Source organism: Megascapheus bottae, chromosome 35 (genome assembly GCF_031878675.1).
Source record: "Megascapheus bottae isolate mThoBot1 chromosome 35, mThoBot2.hap1, whole genome shotgun sequence".
NCBI classification, from domain to species: Eukaryota; Metazoa; Chordata; class Mammalia; order Rodentia; family Geomyidae; genus Megascapheus; species Megascapheus bottae.
Window position 1 is genome coordinate 76,845 of NC_143543.1, and position 14,814 is coordinate 91,658.

The 14,814-nt window shown below is 51.8% G+C and overlaps 1 protein-coding gene across 1 annotated transcript; it reads right to left on the reverse strand.

Moving 5' to 3' along the window:
* Nucleotides 1–13,242: 13,242 nt before the first annotated feature.
* LOC150042429 (taste receptor type 2 member 50-like) lies at nt 13,243–14,254 on the reverse strand. The gene is made up of 2 exons (XM_090324442.1): nt 14,142–14,254; nt 13,243–14,002 (listed from the first exon to the last, which is right to left on the reverse strand). The coding sequence occupies exons 1-2, from the start codon at nt 14,252–14,254 to the stop codon at nt 13,243–13,245; spliced, it is 873 nt and encodes a 290-aa protein (XP_090180568.1).
* Between the last annotated feature and the right edge of the window lie 560 nt (nt 14,255–14,814).

The following is a 14,814-nucleotide window of genomic DNA, read 5'->3' on the forward strand; positions in this document are numbered from 1 at the left end:
TAGACGTAAATTTTATGCCTTGGTCTTGTACCAACACCACATCTCTATTTTTCTGTCCTTAAAAGATTTTTTTGTTAGTGTCTATTGGAATCACGGATTTGGGGGTGCTTGCTGTGTCATCTCCATGCCTGTGTACAAAGAACCCTGGTTGCACTCTCTGGTCTCTCTCAGCCCCACCCCTTTGGAAACGATTTCAATAATTTGCGGTGGCCTTACACACATGCATTTACAGCTGGTCTTGTCCTTCCATCCTTGTGTGCTGTGCTAGGATTACAGAGGGACCCCACCATCTCCACACAGAGCAGAAAGGGGATTTCTAAAGATTTCAAGGGCTCACTTATCAGTAGCTTTTGGAATGATTATTTTTTTAGGTCATTCGTGGGACTTGAACTCTGGGCCTGGGCATTGTCCCTGAGCTCTTCGGCTCAAGGCTACCAACTTACCCCTGGAGCCACAGTGCCACTTTGAATGATGATTCTTAACAGCAAAATGACACTGTACAAAAGTGCTGTAATTTTATTTACTTATATATTTTAACCTTCCATTGTTTTGATAATTTCCCCCAAATAAGATTAGATGTTTTGGGGCCGGGAGTTTGGCCTAGTGGTAGAGTGCTTGCCTAGCATGCACAAAGACACGGGTTCGATTCCTCGGTACCATATACATAGAAAAAAGCCAGAAGTGGTGCTGAGGCTCAAGTGGTAGAGCTCTAGCCTTGAGAAAGTCCAAGGACAGCGCTCAAGCCCTGAGCTCAAGCCCAGGACTGGAAAAAAAAAAAAGATTAGATGTTTTTCCACTAGAACTAATATTAGGAGATTTCTTAGGACTCTTGGAATTGCACAAAAGAACCCTATCTCCACATAAAATCTAATTAAGACTTGGAGTCACATCAAGTTTACATAGAAGAAAAAAAAAGTTGTTTTCTTTGAGTTGCACAGGTATGTGTGAATATTGTTCTGTAAGTTGTGCAAATGCCCTGAGGTGTTTCTAACTCTGGCCATACCCAAGCTCAGGCTGTTAGCAAGTGGGGCGTCCAGAGTTAGCGCCATCCCGCAGTACAGTACTGACGAAAAAACTCACGGAGGCAGACGCCAGCTCCTACACAACTGCCTGAGCTCCATGGCATTGACTGCCATCCTGCTGTGACTTTCAGGAAATCCAGCATGGTGATTATATAACCCTGAGAGAACCGGGAAACTGTGAGGTGAAGAGGACAGAGTGCCATGGATGCCAAGGCCTGGATGGCACACTCCGTTCCCAGAAAACAGTTGGCTACTTTGGAAGTGTGAGGGGTTCTTCTGTCTCGAGTGTTATTCTAGAATGACAAGATTATCAGCTGAATGCTTACTTAACATTCTTGTCCCGCTCGCATGACACCCACCAGGCCCTGGGCCCTAGGGAGCTCCTTCACCTGCAGCTGCACACAGACCATGGCCTCTGCACAATTGCCTAGCCGCCGGCCACCGGTCCACATGAGGGCTCCCTGGGAGCCTTCAGAGGGGGTTCTAGATTTTAAGTATGGGGTCGACTCTCAGCCACAAATCAAAGAGAGAAGTTAGGGGGAGGGAAGGGGGAGAAGAGGGAGGGGTAAATCTGAGCCTTAGCATAGAGCCCCACGTACAGCTGATGGATGTTAACAAACAAAAGCGAAGGCTGTCAGAATTCGCATGCTCATTGTTTTATTGACTTAGTGAAGGGACAGCGTGGCCAGATGATTCCATTGGAAAGTCCTCTGCACATCTTCTCCACTTTCTGAAACAAAGACATAAGAAAATCAGGTTATGCGGGGCTGTGAGTACCCTGGCTTCAGATCTTGTCAGAATCGGGGTGGGGGGGCGACAGCTCATGTCTTCTTCCTCTTTCTCTATTTTCTTTGTCCTTTCTTTCTGTTTACTCTGGCTACACACCACACACAGGCATGAGTTAAAGAACTAACCACAGAGCCACACACAGGACAGAATGCAAGCATGGGACATCGAGCCACAGAGAACACAGAAAAGGCAGCCATATAATCAGAAATCACTAACCAAAGAGACCAGTCTATCTGTATTTGGATGCCAAAGTTTCCTAAGAAGTATGTTATTGAAAATGAGTATAACCATGATTATAGTGTAAAATGCAGTGTTCACGGGAAATGATGGTGCATGTGTATGTTACAAAAGTATTCCTAAGAAATCAGCCAGCAAAATTAGTCTTGGTGCTTCTCACGAAGGCAGTGTGGATGTACAGAACACATGCTTTTCAGTTCTGGTCTCAGGTAGACATGCCTTTATCTTGAGCATGTGCTCATTTCAATGTACTGGAAGAACAAATACTTAGCAACATGATATCTAGGTAAAATGGAGCGGAGATGTTAGCACGGAGTCACTAGCTGCTGCCAGGCAGTCAGGGCACAGTGGCCAGGTGGACGTGTGGAGGGGACACCGAGAAGCGGAGAGAGCCTGGTTCTTCACAAGGCAGCACAAGAGGGACAAGCACAGAATGAAAGGAAGCTCAGGGCTGTTGTCCTCACTGTCGGAAATGCAGCAGAGTGATTTTTAAAAGTCAAGAGAACAAATTTAAACCACACCTGATACTGACTTGTGGGTTACTGAGGAGATTGGCCTTGCTGGGGTCCCTGTTGGGGTCCTCGTGGGGGGCCTTGCTGGGGTCCCTGTTGGGGTCCTCGAGGGGGGCCTTGCTGGGGTCCCTGTTGGGGTCCTCGAGGGGGGCCTTGCTGGGGTCCCTGTTGGGGTCCTCGTGGGGGGCCTTGCTGGGGTCCCTGTTGGGGTCCACGAGGAGGGCCTTGCTGGGGTCCCTGTTGGGGTCCTCGTGGGGGGCCTTGCTGGGGTCCCTGTTGGGGTCCTCGAGGAGGGCCTTGCTGGGGTCCCTGTTGGGGTCCTCGAGGAGGGCCTTGCTGGGGTCCCTGTTGGGGTCCACGAGGAGGGCCTTGCTGGGGTCCCTGTTGGGGTCCTCGTGGGGGGCCTTGCTGGGGTCCCTGTTGGGGTCCACGAGGAGGGCCTTGCTGGGGTCCCTGTTGGGGTCCTCGTGGGGGGCCTTGCTGGGGTCCCTGTTGGGGTCCTCGAGGAGGGCCTTGCTGGGGTCCCTGTTGGGGTCCTCGAGGAGGGCCTTGCTGGGGTCCCTGTTGGGGTCCTCGTGGGGGGCCTTGCTGGGGTCCCTGTTGGGGTCCTCGAGGAGGGCCTTGCTGGGGTCCCTGTTGGAGTCCTCGTGGGGGGCCTTGCTGGGGTCCCTGTTGGGGTCCTCGTGGGGGGCCTTGCTGGGGTCCCTGTTGGGGTCCTCGAGGAGGGCCTTGCTGGGGTCCTCGTTGGGGTCCACGAGGGGGGCCTTGCTGGGGTCCTTGCTGGGGTCCTCGTTGGGGTCCTTGTTGTGCTCCTTGCTGGGGTCCTTGCTGGGGTCCTTGTTGGGGTCCTTGCTGGGGTCCTTGTTGGGGTCCTTGCTGGGGTCCTTGTTGTGCTCCTTGCTGAGGTCCTTGCTGGGGTCCTTGTTGGGGTCCTTGCTGGGGTCCTTGTTGGGGTCCTTGTTGGGGTCCTTGCTGGGGTCCTCGTTGGGGTCCTTGCTGTTGGGGTTCCTGTTGCTGCTGTGGGGGTCTCTGCTGAGGACTGTCCTCTGGGCTCTCAGCGCTGGATGACAACAGTCCTCCAGGAAGGGGTCTCTGAGCAGGGCCCTGGTGTGGGCTCTCAAATCCTGTGTTTGTACAGCAAGAAGACAGCACTCAGAGAGGGAAGTCTCTTTTCTCTTTTCACTCTGTGATATTCTCCCCAAACCAGCCTCCCTCCTGACCTCTGCCTGCTCATAAAGAAAGCTTCATCTACTCTCTTGCCATATGGAAGCACTCACACCTTGCCGCCTGGGAAAAGCCTACATGGTCTTGGTTAAAGAATTTCTAGATATCGCCCTCACAGGTGTAGCAATCACTGACAAAGAAGTTCAGATCAACCATGTGGCTCCACTCACAGAAGTGCCTTTCTCTCCTCCAGCTGCCTGGGTGCCCAGTGTGGCAGGATCGCCCCTGTGCACAACCTCCTCTAAGACCACACTGCCCTCGCAGCTGTTTTCCAGTGCTCGTTCTTCCCTGTTCCTGTGCACCCTTCAGGGTGCTGAGAGATAGTTCCACAAATGCAGACACTCCCTAATAAGCCCTCGGTGCCATGTATCTTTTCTTACTATGAGCATACAGCCTGCCCAATAGTTCTAACTATATGCTAAAATAAAAAAATCTCAGTCTTTGGGGTGAGAACTCAGAGGGCCACCCAGCTTCCCTGACAGCTCCTCTCCTTCTCTTTCTTCCCTGGGTTGTTGTCTCCTAATCCCTGGGTCGAATGCCAGCACCCGGTTCCCCTACCTTGACTGGAATTCTGAGCAGAGCTCAGGGCCAGCAGGGCCGCGGTGAGCAGGACCACCAGCATCTTGGAGTCGCTCCGGAGTCTGTGCCGGGGACAAGGGGCGCTCGTCTTATAAGGAGGAGCAGAAGAAAGGAGCTTTGAGCTCGCCCGGTGACCCCAGGCCTGCCGGAGGGATGCTTCGCATCCCTGACTCTTCTTCTGGACTGGAGCCTGGCAGGACAGGTGGGGTGGAGGCCGTCAACGGTTGATTCTCCCAATACACCACATAAGACTAGGGGCAAAGACTTAGAGGACCTTTCCCCACACCCCAGATTGTTAGCACAATTATGTGAATTTCAGTTCACTTGATGAGATTGGCAGTGTATGGGGATACTTGTGTGCAAACAGGTATGTTTATGTTTTCATCATCCATTTACCTAGACTGGTCTGTATGGAGGGCTGTTGTTGGACACAAACTCCATCTACTAGAATGGACATATATGTCTCCGTGGGACTTAAAAGTCACAGCTAAAGGTGAGCTCAAGATTTTACTAGCACAGTAAACACTCAATTCTTAGCAAGCCATGATCTTCGTATCTCCTAGACATTTAATAATCTTCTCCTAGGACCCTATCCTAGACTGGAATATTCTAGAAGATGGGTCTTGGCCTTATGTGTTCTGGAACTATTTTTTGTCACAACTATGAAATATTCATAGGCTACAATTGTGCATTTGTATAAGGCAGTTGGCTGCCTCTTTCAGAATCTGAATTCTGAAAGGATTCATGGTCTAATTTGCAGTTGGGTGCTAGGCTCAGTCTCAGAATGGCCTTCAGTATAGAAATTTTCTCTGTCACATTCTTCCTTGCTTTCTTTGCTAAACTCATTTGCCAGTATCTGGTATTCTAAACTGCTGCCGATCATCTGCTTCCTGTGTTTTTCTCTCGTGCATTTTGGGATAACTTTGTTATTTAGTCTTCTACACCAGCATTAACTTTATTGCTTCATGTTTGGCTGCAGGTTTTGTGCAACAATGTACGATTTGCAGTGGGTTTTCTTTGGGTGCCTGCAGCTTGTTGCCCTTTCACCTTTTGTGCTTGTTATGTCAATAGTTATCTGGTCACCCTTTTTATGAAAGACCTCAACTGGTCAATGAACAAACCCGAGTTTTATCAATTCGTCCCTGGGGTAGGTTGATGTGTGAGCTCTCAGTGTGGAACCCATGGGCCCTTGTCTGAGGTGGTGACCCGTCATGGGCCGACCCTTTCCCAGTGACTTCGGACCTTTCCTGAAGCAGGACAGAAAACATTCAGGAAGGCTTCCTCAGCAGTGGTGGCGGCTAGGGTTCCCCCGCGGGGGTTACTGGGGTTCTCGGTGGGGAACAGCGTCTCCCCTGAGGCGTGAAGACTAGAAGTTGGTCCCGGCTTTTGTGGTGCGCTGCACTGCCCCGCTTGGGCTGGCACTGGGGTGGACCTGGAGTCTCTGAGTCCTGCCTTGCTTTTCCACTCTCAACTCAAGCCCTATGGCAGCCTTGGGGACTTTCTCTGCCCAAGATGGCTTCAAACTGCCACCTCGAGGCTCAGCCCCCACCCCCACCCCCTTGACTAGGGTGGCACCCAGTTCTTCCAGCTTGTGAACTTTATGGAAGGCAGAGCCAGGTGGCCAGGCTCTGGCATGTTCCTCTGTGTATCGCCATGATGGTCTCTGCTCTCTGCAGACACGGTGGAGGAAAGGACTGGAAAGGAGTGGTCCTGACAGGTGAGTGATGCTGGAACTTCTTCTGGGGCATGAAGGCCGGGGACAGCTCGGGGCACCATGCCGGCTTGCCCACACGGAGGGTGGGGCTCATGGGGAATTTTGGTCTGGTGGACCCTGGCTGGGAGCAGCAGCTCAACCTCAACTCCAGCCTTTCCCCGACCTTTTCCAGTGCCAACCACACATGGATGAAATTAGCATATCCCAGAAGAAAAAAAAGATACCATCTAGCAGCTCACCACAGTGAAGACACGGGTCTGGAGGAGCCGATGGGGCCTGGCAGTTAGTGACAGTGGGCCTCAGCACACGGGCCAATGTCACCACCAACCCTGGAGCCCACAAGTTTCCAGAATCTTCCCAAATGGCCACCAAAGGTTTGAGCCAAGGAAGGCAGGAAGGCGGAGACATTGGTTCTGGGTTGGGTAAGCCCTGGCCAGGGAAAACTACAAGGTAGAGACAGCGTAGAAGATAAACTGCCATCGCCAGATTCCAGGGACTAATGCTAGGTCTGAACCCTGATCCCCCCCCCCACCTCCCGGCGGCCATGTGTGTCCACTGCATGGCCACCAGAGGACCCACAGCCACAGGGGTGTCCCATCCTTGGACCACAGCCACAGGGGTGTCCCATCCTCGGACCACAGCCACAGGGGTGTCCCATCCTCGGACCACAGCCACAGGGGTGTCCCATCCTCCGCCTCACTTGCCAGTCTCCCTGTGTGCTCTGCACATCAGCCCTGGGCCACTCTGTGGACGGGGCGTCACTGTCTTCGGGGCGTCACTGTCTTAGGTTTTGGACGTGCTGGGCTAGGCTAGTCCCAAATGGCATGATTTTTGACTGTTCGCTTTATTGTAAGTCCACAACATAGGAATAAAACATAGTTTACTTTGAACGTACATTAAAAGAACATTATTAAACCAGAGTGATTGTAGGAAGGAGGAGAATTTGGTTTTAAAATGTCACCTCCTGTATAAATTAGCGAACTTTCGACTGTCACTAGAATACTGATCATAACAAGTATTTTTATTTTATTTTTATCTTTGGGTAGTGGTATGAAGGAGTTGGCATTGTGGGAAGCCTGGACATTTCAGGCTTAGATCTCATCCTGCTGAAGACACAATGACTGGAAATGTGTCGAGGACCCCCTCCCCTAAAACCTCCTGTGAGACCCTCTTCCATCCTCTATAGACATCTCCCGTTCCCTCGATGAAGACAATTATGTACGTAACTTGTGAAACATTAATCTTATGTTACCTAAAACTAACCCAGACCCCACAGAAACTCAGTTAACTCGGGAACTTCCCAAACACGCTGTGCATCATAACAGAACTCAGGGGACACAAGACAAGGAACTGGGTGGACGGCCCACTCAGGAGGAGGCGTATGGGCGGCTCCCACTCCCCTCCCCGCCACAGCTGCTGACCCCCTCCTCTCGCCCACCAAGGCATAGAAAAAGATAGAGTAGTTCAGATGACTCCCCAGAAGCAGGTTATGATCTGAGTGTTCACTCACGGTGATGTAACAAGTTGGTGCAGTTCTGTATGAATGTTACAATCCAATTGGCCCCTGTGTAGGGTCAGTGTGTTATAAAAACCCTGGAAACAAAGCAGTCAGGCTCTCAACTCTGACCCGCTGCGTCAGTGATGGTTGTGAGTCCAGGCTCGAGCTTGCAATGAAAGACTCATGCGCTTGCATCAGATTCGGTGGTCTTGGGGACCGCAAATCTAGGCATTGCAATGGCACACACTATGGGTCTCATGAAGGTCTCCCCTCTAGTCACCCTCCCCAGGCCTCCCACTCCACCCCCCCCTCTTCCCTTATCCATCCTCAAGGCTTGGAAAGGAGTGCGCAGAGAGCAGTCCTAAGACAGGGGCACTAGGCTGGCTGGGGGGGAAGGGGGGATCACAATGGTTTACTGCCTGTGGGGTCTGTGGGGTCTGTGTGGTCTGTGGAGTTATGTGGTCTGTGTGGTCTGTGGGGTCTGTGTGGTCTGTGGAGTTATGTGGTCTGTGTGGTCTGTGGGGTCTGTGTGGTCTGTGGAGTTATGTGGTCTGTGTGGTCTGTGGGGTCTGTGTGGTCTGTGGAGTTATGTGGTCTGTGTGGTCTGTGGGGTCTGTGGGGTCTGTGTGGTCTGTGTGGTCTGTGAGGTCTGTGTGGTCTGTGTGGTCTGTGGGGTCTATGTGGGCTGTGGAGTCTATGTGGTCTGTGTGGTCTGTGTGGTCTGTGGGGTCTGTATGGGCTGTGCAGTCTATGTGGTCTGTGTGGTCTGTGTGGTCTGTGGGGTCTGTGGGGTCTGTGGAGTCTATGTGGTCTGTGTGGTCTGTGTGGTCTGTGGGGTCTGTATGGGCTGTGGAGTCTATGTGGTCTGTGTGGTCTGTGTGGTCTGTGTGGTCTGTGGGGTCTGTGTGGCTGTGGAGTCTATGTGGTCTGTGTGGTCTGTGGGGTCTGTGTGGTCTATGTGGGCTGTGGAGTCTATGTGGTCTATGTGGTCTGTGTGGTCTGTGGGGTCTGTGGGGTCTGTGTGGCTGTGGAGTCTATGTGGTCTGTGTGGTCTGTGGGGTCTGTGTGGTCTATGTGGGCTGTGGGGTCTGTGGGGTCTGTGTGGTCTGTGTGGTCTGTGTGGGCTGTGGAGTCTATGTGGGCTGTGTGGTCTGTGTGGTCTGTGTGGTCGGTGTGGTCTGTGGGGTCTGTGTGGGCTGTGGGGTCTATGTGGGCTGTGTGGTCTGTGTGGTCTGTGGGGTCTGTGTGGTCTATGTGGGTGGGCTGTGGAGTCTATGTGGTCTGTGTGGTCTGTGTGGTCTATGTGGGTGGGCTGTGGAGTCTATGTGGTCTGTGTGGTCTGTGGGGTCTGTGTGGGCTGTGCAGTCTATGTGGTCTGTGTGGTCTGTGTGGTCTGTGGGGTCTGTGTGGTCTGTGTGGTCTGTGGGGTCTGTATGGGCTGTGCAGTCTATGTGGTCTGTGTGGTCTGTGTGGGCTGTGGAGTCTATGTGAGCTGTGGGTTCTGTGTGGTCTGTGGGGTCTGTGTTGGCTGTGCAGTCTATGTGGGCTGTCTGGTCTGTGTGGTCTGTATGGTCTGTGGGGTCTGTGTGGGCTGTGGAGTCTATGTGGGCTGTGTGGTCTGTGTGGTCTGTGTGGTCGGTGTGGTCTGTGGGGTCTGTGTGGGCTGTGGGGTCTATGTGGGCTGTGTGGTCTGTGTGGTCTGTGGGGTCTGTGTGGGCTGTGAAGTCTATGTGGGCTGTGTGGTCTGTGGGGTCTGTGTGGTCTGTGGAGTCTATGTGGGCTGTGTGGACTGTGTGGCCTGGGGCACAGGGGTCTGAGCTGTGCCCCTGGGCTGGCAGGCCCTGGCAGCGATTGAGTGTGTCTGGCAAAGATCACTGGGCCCCACCATTCCCAACCTTCTCCAGTGCCAGCAACAGGTGAAAGGGACTAGTGTACCCTAAAGAACAAACACCACCTGTGAACTCGCCCCAATTACATGAGATCCCAGGGCCCCCGCCCTTCCTCTGCCCTTCTCAAGTGTCAGCAGCGTGTGAACACAATTAGTGTTCACTGGCAAAGAAAAATGTCAACCAGGAGCTGCGGTGAGATGGAAGCCGGGTCCTGTGTGGGGTGCTTGAGAAACCAACTTGCAGATGACAGGTTCCCTCCACTTCACAGAACTCTGGACTTCTACACCCGAAAGCCTGTGGTGCCTGCATTACTGTGGCTGCCTATGAAAGGACATTTCATTTTCACACAGGCCTTGAGGCTGGAATTCTAGGGTGTGGATGGCAGCAGCACCGCTCTTCAGAGGCCTCTCTCCCAGCCCGCAGAGGGTCCGTGTCTCCATGCACACCTCCAGTCCCTGGTGGACAGTGTCTTCTTGTTTGTGGAGCTGGGGTTGGATTCAAGACTCTATGTGTGTCCCTGAGGTGCTTTTCTGGGTGTCGTGGCACACACCTGCAATCCTAGCTAATCAGAAGGCCCAGATCACAGTTCCAGGTCGGCACAGGCAAAAAGTTAACAAACATCACACAACCTGTAAGGGGTCGAGCTCTGCCTGGCCCAGCTTCTCCTCCCCAGGGAGACCCTCCTGGGTCTCTGTCCAGGCCAGACTCCCCACACCAGGGGCAAAAAATGGTGAGGGAGGAGGAGAGGAGAGGGGAAGGGAGGGGAGGAGAGAGGAAAGAAGGGGAGAAGGGGAGGGGAGGAGGGAGAGGGGAAGGAGGAAGAGGAGGAAGGAGGAAGGGGAGGGGCGAAGAAAGAAAAAATATGACTGGATTGGTAAAACACCTGAGTAGTATATGTGGGGCCCTGAATTCAGTAAATGAGTAATGTTTTAAATAATGCATTTTAATTGTAATTAGTAAAAGGGTTACATGATATTTGCCAGATAGAAGGTGCATTAATTCACATACATTGATACCCTTTCACATGTCTTGGTCCCCATTACCCTCCCCTCCACCCCCCCCGTCTTGGTTTTCCCCCCCTTCCCTATCCAATTTCAAATAACCAAATACAAATACATCCAATGTAAGGTTAAAATAACTTCTAGACTTCCTGGTGAACCACTCAAATCTGGTCTTCTACTTACCAGTAGCACGCCAGCTGCTGGAGGCATTCCACGATGCATGGTTGTAGATATAATGTGAGGAGAGGAAAAAGAAATGGGCTCGTTATCTCACATTTGGAACTGTCACCCCACTCCTCCCACCCAGCAGCTTGCTGGCTCCCTGGGTGACGACAGAGCCCTTCCAGCTCAGCTCCTACATGTCTGAATCCACACCTCACCATTTTTAGGCTATCAACCAGTGATTTTCATGCAGAGATGATTGTCTTTGTTGCTACAGACAAGAGTTATGTTTTACATAGAACATTTTGCATTGGGATTTGAATCTCTATTTTGCTGACATGTAAATCAAGGCTTACGCTTCCTTTTATCATTTGCCCAAATCACCCTTTCCTTAAAATGTGTTTATGTTGATATATTCGCTAATTCCAATAGGATTTTGAACCCCTTCTAGAGAGTGCCACATCAGACGGCCGGGTCTCAAAGGCGTCATGCCGTGTGAGAGGTCTCGCGGAGGGGCCTTCTGTGGAGCTGATGACATACCTGAGGCAGTCACCAAACCCTGAGTAAAATGTGCATGATGATATCCCAAATTATTACACATAAATTATGCCTCAGTAGGGTTTATTCTTAAAGACACGATGACTCATAGGGGGAGAGAGAGAGAGAGAGAGAGAGAGAGAGAGAGAGAGAGAGAGAGAGAGAGAGAGAGAGAGAGAGAGAGAGAGAGAGAGCAAATGAGACCAGCATGCAGTATTACTACTAACCGATGGACATTTACCACTCAAGCTGGGAAAGACTGTTTCCTTCGGACATGGACATTGGTTAGAGTCAAATGATAAAGCACCAGGTTTGGAAGGAGTTGGCCGGCTGACACTTGGGCAGGACAAGTTAGAGTAGGGCAGCCATCTCATCTGATTTGTAAACAAGGGAGATAACTGGAGCTGCTTCTTGTCAATGCCTGCGTTCAGGGAAAGAAGTCAACTTTAACTCCACCGTCAGAGACATCTTCCAAAACTGGCGTTCCCGCAGGACAGACCCACCCAGTCGGGGTCTACCGGCTTGATGTGCTGGCCTCCGGGCAGTCAGCCATGACTTCCCGGGATGCCAGCCTCCCGCTGCCAGCTGAGCTTCTGGTCTGAGATCTTCACCTTATAAAACTTTAAATAAACAATGAAACTTTAATAAGTCATAGCATTAAATAAACAACAAAATGCTATCATGAGTTTACGATTTTGAAAACTGTTGCGCTAAAGCCATGTGCCAGTGATATTGTTTTTTTACATGGCATAAAATTAAATTAGAAGGGGCTGAGAGCGTGGCCTAGTGGTAGAGAGCTCACCTAGCATGCACGAAGCCATGCTCAGCACCGCATACACAGAAAAAGCCAGAAGTGGAGCTGTGTCTCCAGTGACAGGGCGCTAGCCTGAAGAAAAAAAGTGTCCAAGGACAGCCAGGCGCAGCAGCTCTCGCCTGTCATCTTAGCTCCTTAGGAGGCTGAGAGCTAAGGATCAAGGTTCAAAGCCAGCCAGGGCACAAAAAGGCCTGAGACTCATCTCCAATCAACCTCCAGAAAACGGGAAGTGGGGCTTGGCTCAAGGCTAGGGTGGTAGCCTTGGGCTGAAGAGCTCAGGGACAGCATCCAGCCAAGTTCAAGCCCATGGCCCACAAAAAAGTGTCCAAGGACAGTACCCCGGGCCTGAGTTCAAGCCCCAGGACTGAAAAATAATAGATAGATAGATAGATAGATAGATAGATAGATAGATAGATAGATAGATAAATGAGAGATCACAGAAGAAACAAAGGAATGTCGTAAAGATCACACTTGTTGTAGTTCTGTGTGAACTAGGCTGTGTTCACTTCTCCCCAGGACAACTCTCCCGTCTCTGGTATTTGGAGTCCAGACCTCAGGAAACTTGTTACTTCTCACACTTCCCATGCGAGGGGTGAGTGAGAGAGCAGGGCCACCATCCAGAAGAGAAAAACGTGACACAGGAAGTGAGAAACGTAAGGCATATCCAAGGGGACCTAAAATACGTACATATGTCAAAACCCCATTCTTCCCCGTTTACCAGTGCGAGGAAGATGTGAGAAGAAATCCCACAGCAATGGAGTTGGGAGTGGAAGAAGAAGGTTCAGGAGACAGGAGCCATGTTGCTGAGGGAGACGACCGGTTCTCGCCCCGGCACAGCCAGGGAAGTCCTCTCCTCAAATGCTCTTCTTTGAATGTGGCGCCTCAAAAGCTATAATAATGGCTTTTTTGTGTGTGCCAGTCCCGGGGCTTGATAGAGCAACCACGCTCACATTCCCGGCCCCTTAGCATATTTTAACCTGGGGAAAGTGGAGGAAACGAATTCAGATGAGCGTTAGGAATAGTGTCAAATACTTCAAGTGAGATTTCAAAATCCTGGGACTGGGAGTGGTGGAGTGTCGCCTAGCATGCACGAAGACCCGGGTTCGATTCCTCGGTACCACATACATAGAAAAAAGCCACAAGTGGTGCTGAGGCTCACGTGGTAGAGCTCTAGCCTTGAGAGAAAGTCCAAGGACCGTGCTCAGGCCCTGAGCTCAAGACCAGGACTGAAAAAAAAATGAAGAAGAAGAAAAGAAAAAAAAAATTAGTCAGAGGACACAGTCGTGGGAAACACAAGTGTCACTGTAGTAGAGGCCACCAATCTGGTTGGGGTGAGAGGCCCCACCAGGCCCTGCCGAGCCCTACGGCCTGAGAGGCTTCCAGTCTCGTGCACCGCGGTGACCACATCTCTCGAGCCGGCGGGCTGGAGCTTCATCCTGCTGCGGTGTCTGCACAGAGAGTAGATGAGCCCCAGGCAGCAGAGCAGGGAGGCGAGGAAGGGAACCAAGTTCATGAGGCTGGACAGGGCCATGATGGTGAGCCCAGGGTCCCTGGGCTCCGCCCTCCCGGTGGCATCTCCTTCACAGCCTCCCACCCGCAGGACCCCGCCCACACACAGCACCACAACACTAACCAACAGAAATGCCACCATCACCCACAGCATGAGCACCACCACGCTGGTCACGCTCCTCTTCAGGCGAAGAAAGGTCGGGCTGGAAAAGACGGCGATCTTGAGAAAGTAGAACACGACCAGCGCCGTCGCACACCAGCTGCTGCAGTGGTTGGTGACCACCCAGGCGGCGTTCAGAGCCACTCTGGTCTGGCCCCAGTACCTGGCGGGGCTGAGCACCGCAAGACACTCGGACACCGTTACCATCCACAGCAAGCCAATCCGGGAGACGGCGAGAGCCGCGAGAATTCCGTCCACGGAGGAAATCTTCTGTCCCTGGACCCAGCCAATGCCGTTCACCACAGCTATGAAGCCGTTGGCAACACTCCCAAGCGCGATTTCTGCCACCATTAGGCTGAGCATAACGTGGAGGGAAGGTGTCATGTCTGCACAAGCAGGAGCGCCCCAGGCCCCATGTCGCTGGCTGCCGTTCCTCCTGTGCTCACGACGGGCTCTAGGTGCCTTGGACGGCAGGTGTGCCACCGAATGCTCACCTGCTCACCTCTGCCACACACCTGGATTCCAAAAGCAGCTCAGACCCTTCTTCCCGTCGCAATCCGCCACCAACTGGAGCACTTTGTGACCGGTGCTGCACTGACTGCAACATCCTCGTTCCCTAGCATGCAAATAACAGCGTCTTCTGTGTCACAGTGTGCAGTGAACCCCTGCCCAGCCTCTCTGTGATTTGTGTGCACAGACGTTCACGGTGCAGAATCAAACACGTGCAGTATGCAAACCACTGAACAGAGCTCTGGGCTCGCTGAATGCCAGATGCAGGAATACAGGAGCCCACATGCGTTTCTAACAACATCCAAGATTTCCTCAGGAATCCATCCCAGCAAGGCCAAAACCTCTTAAGAACCTGGAAATGGATGACAGGACTCGTACCTGTGGGCTCCCACGATTCTTCAGCAGTTAATGTATTCACATGTATGTCTGAGCACACACACACACACACACACACACACACGTACCCATCCATCACAAATAGAGAAAAGTCAGTGTTCTATATTCTTTAACTCCAGACATGTCATTCCAGAAAATATTTTTTTCAATAGCCCCCTTTTCCAGTTTTAGGCATTTTAGTCCATCCTTAATTTTTCCAAACCTATATCCCATTCTTGGGCCTTTCATATATTTGCTCTCAGGTGTAATTAATACTTAAAT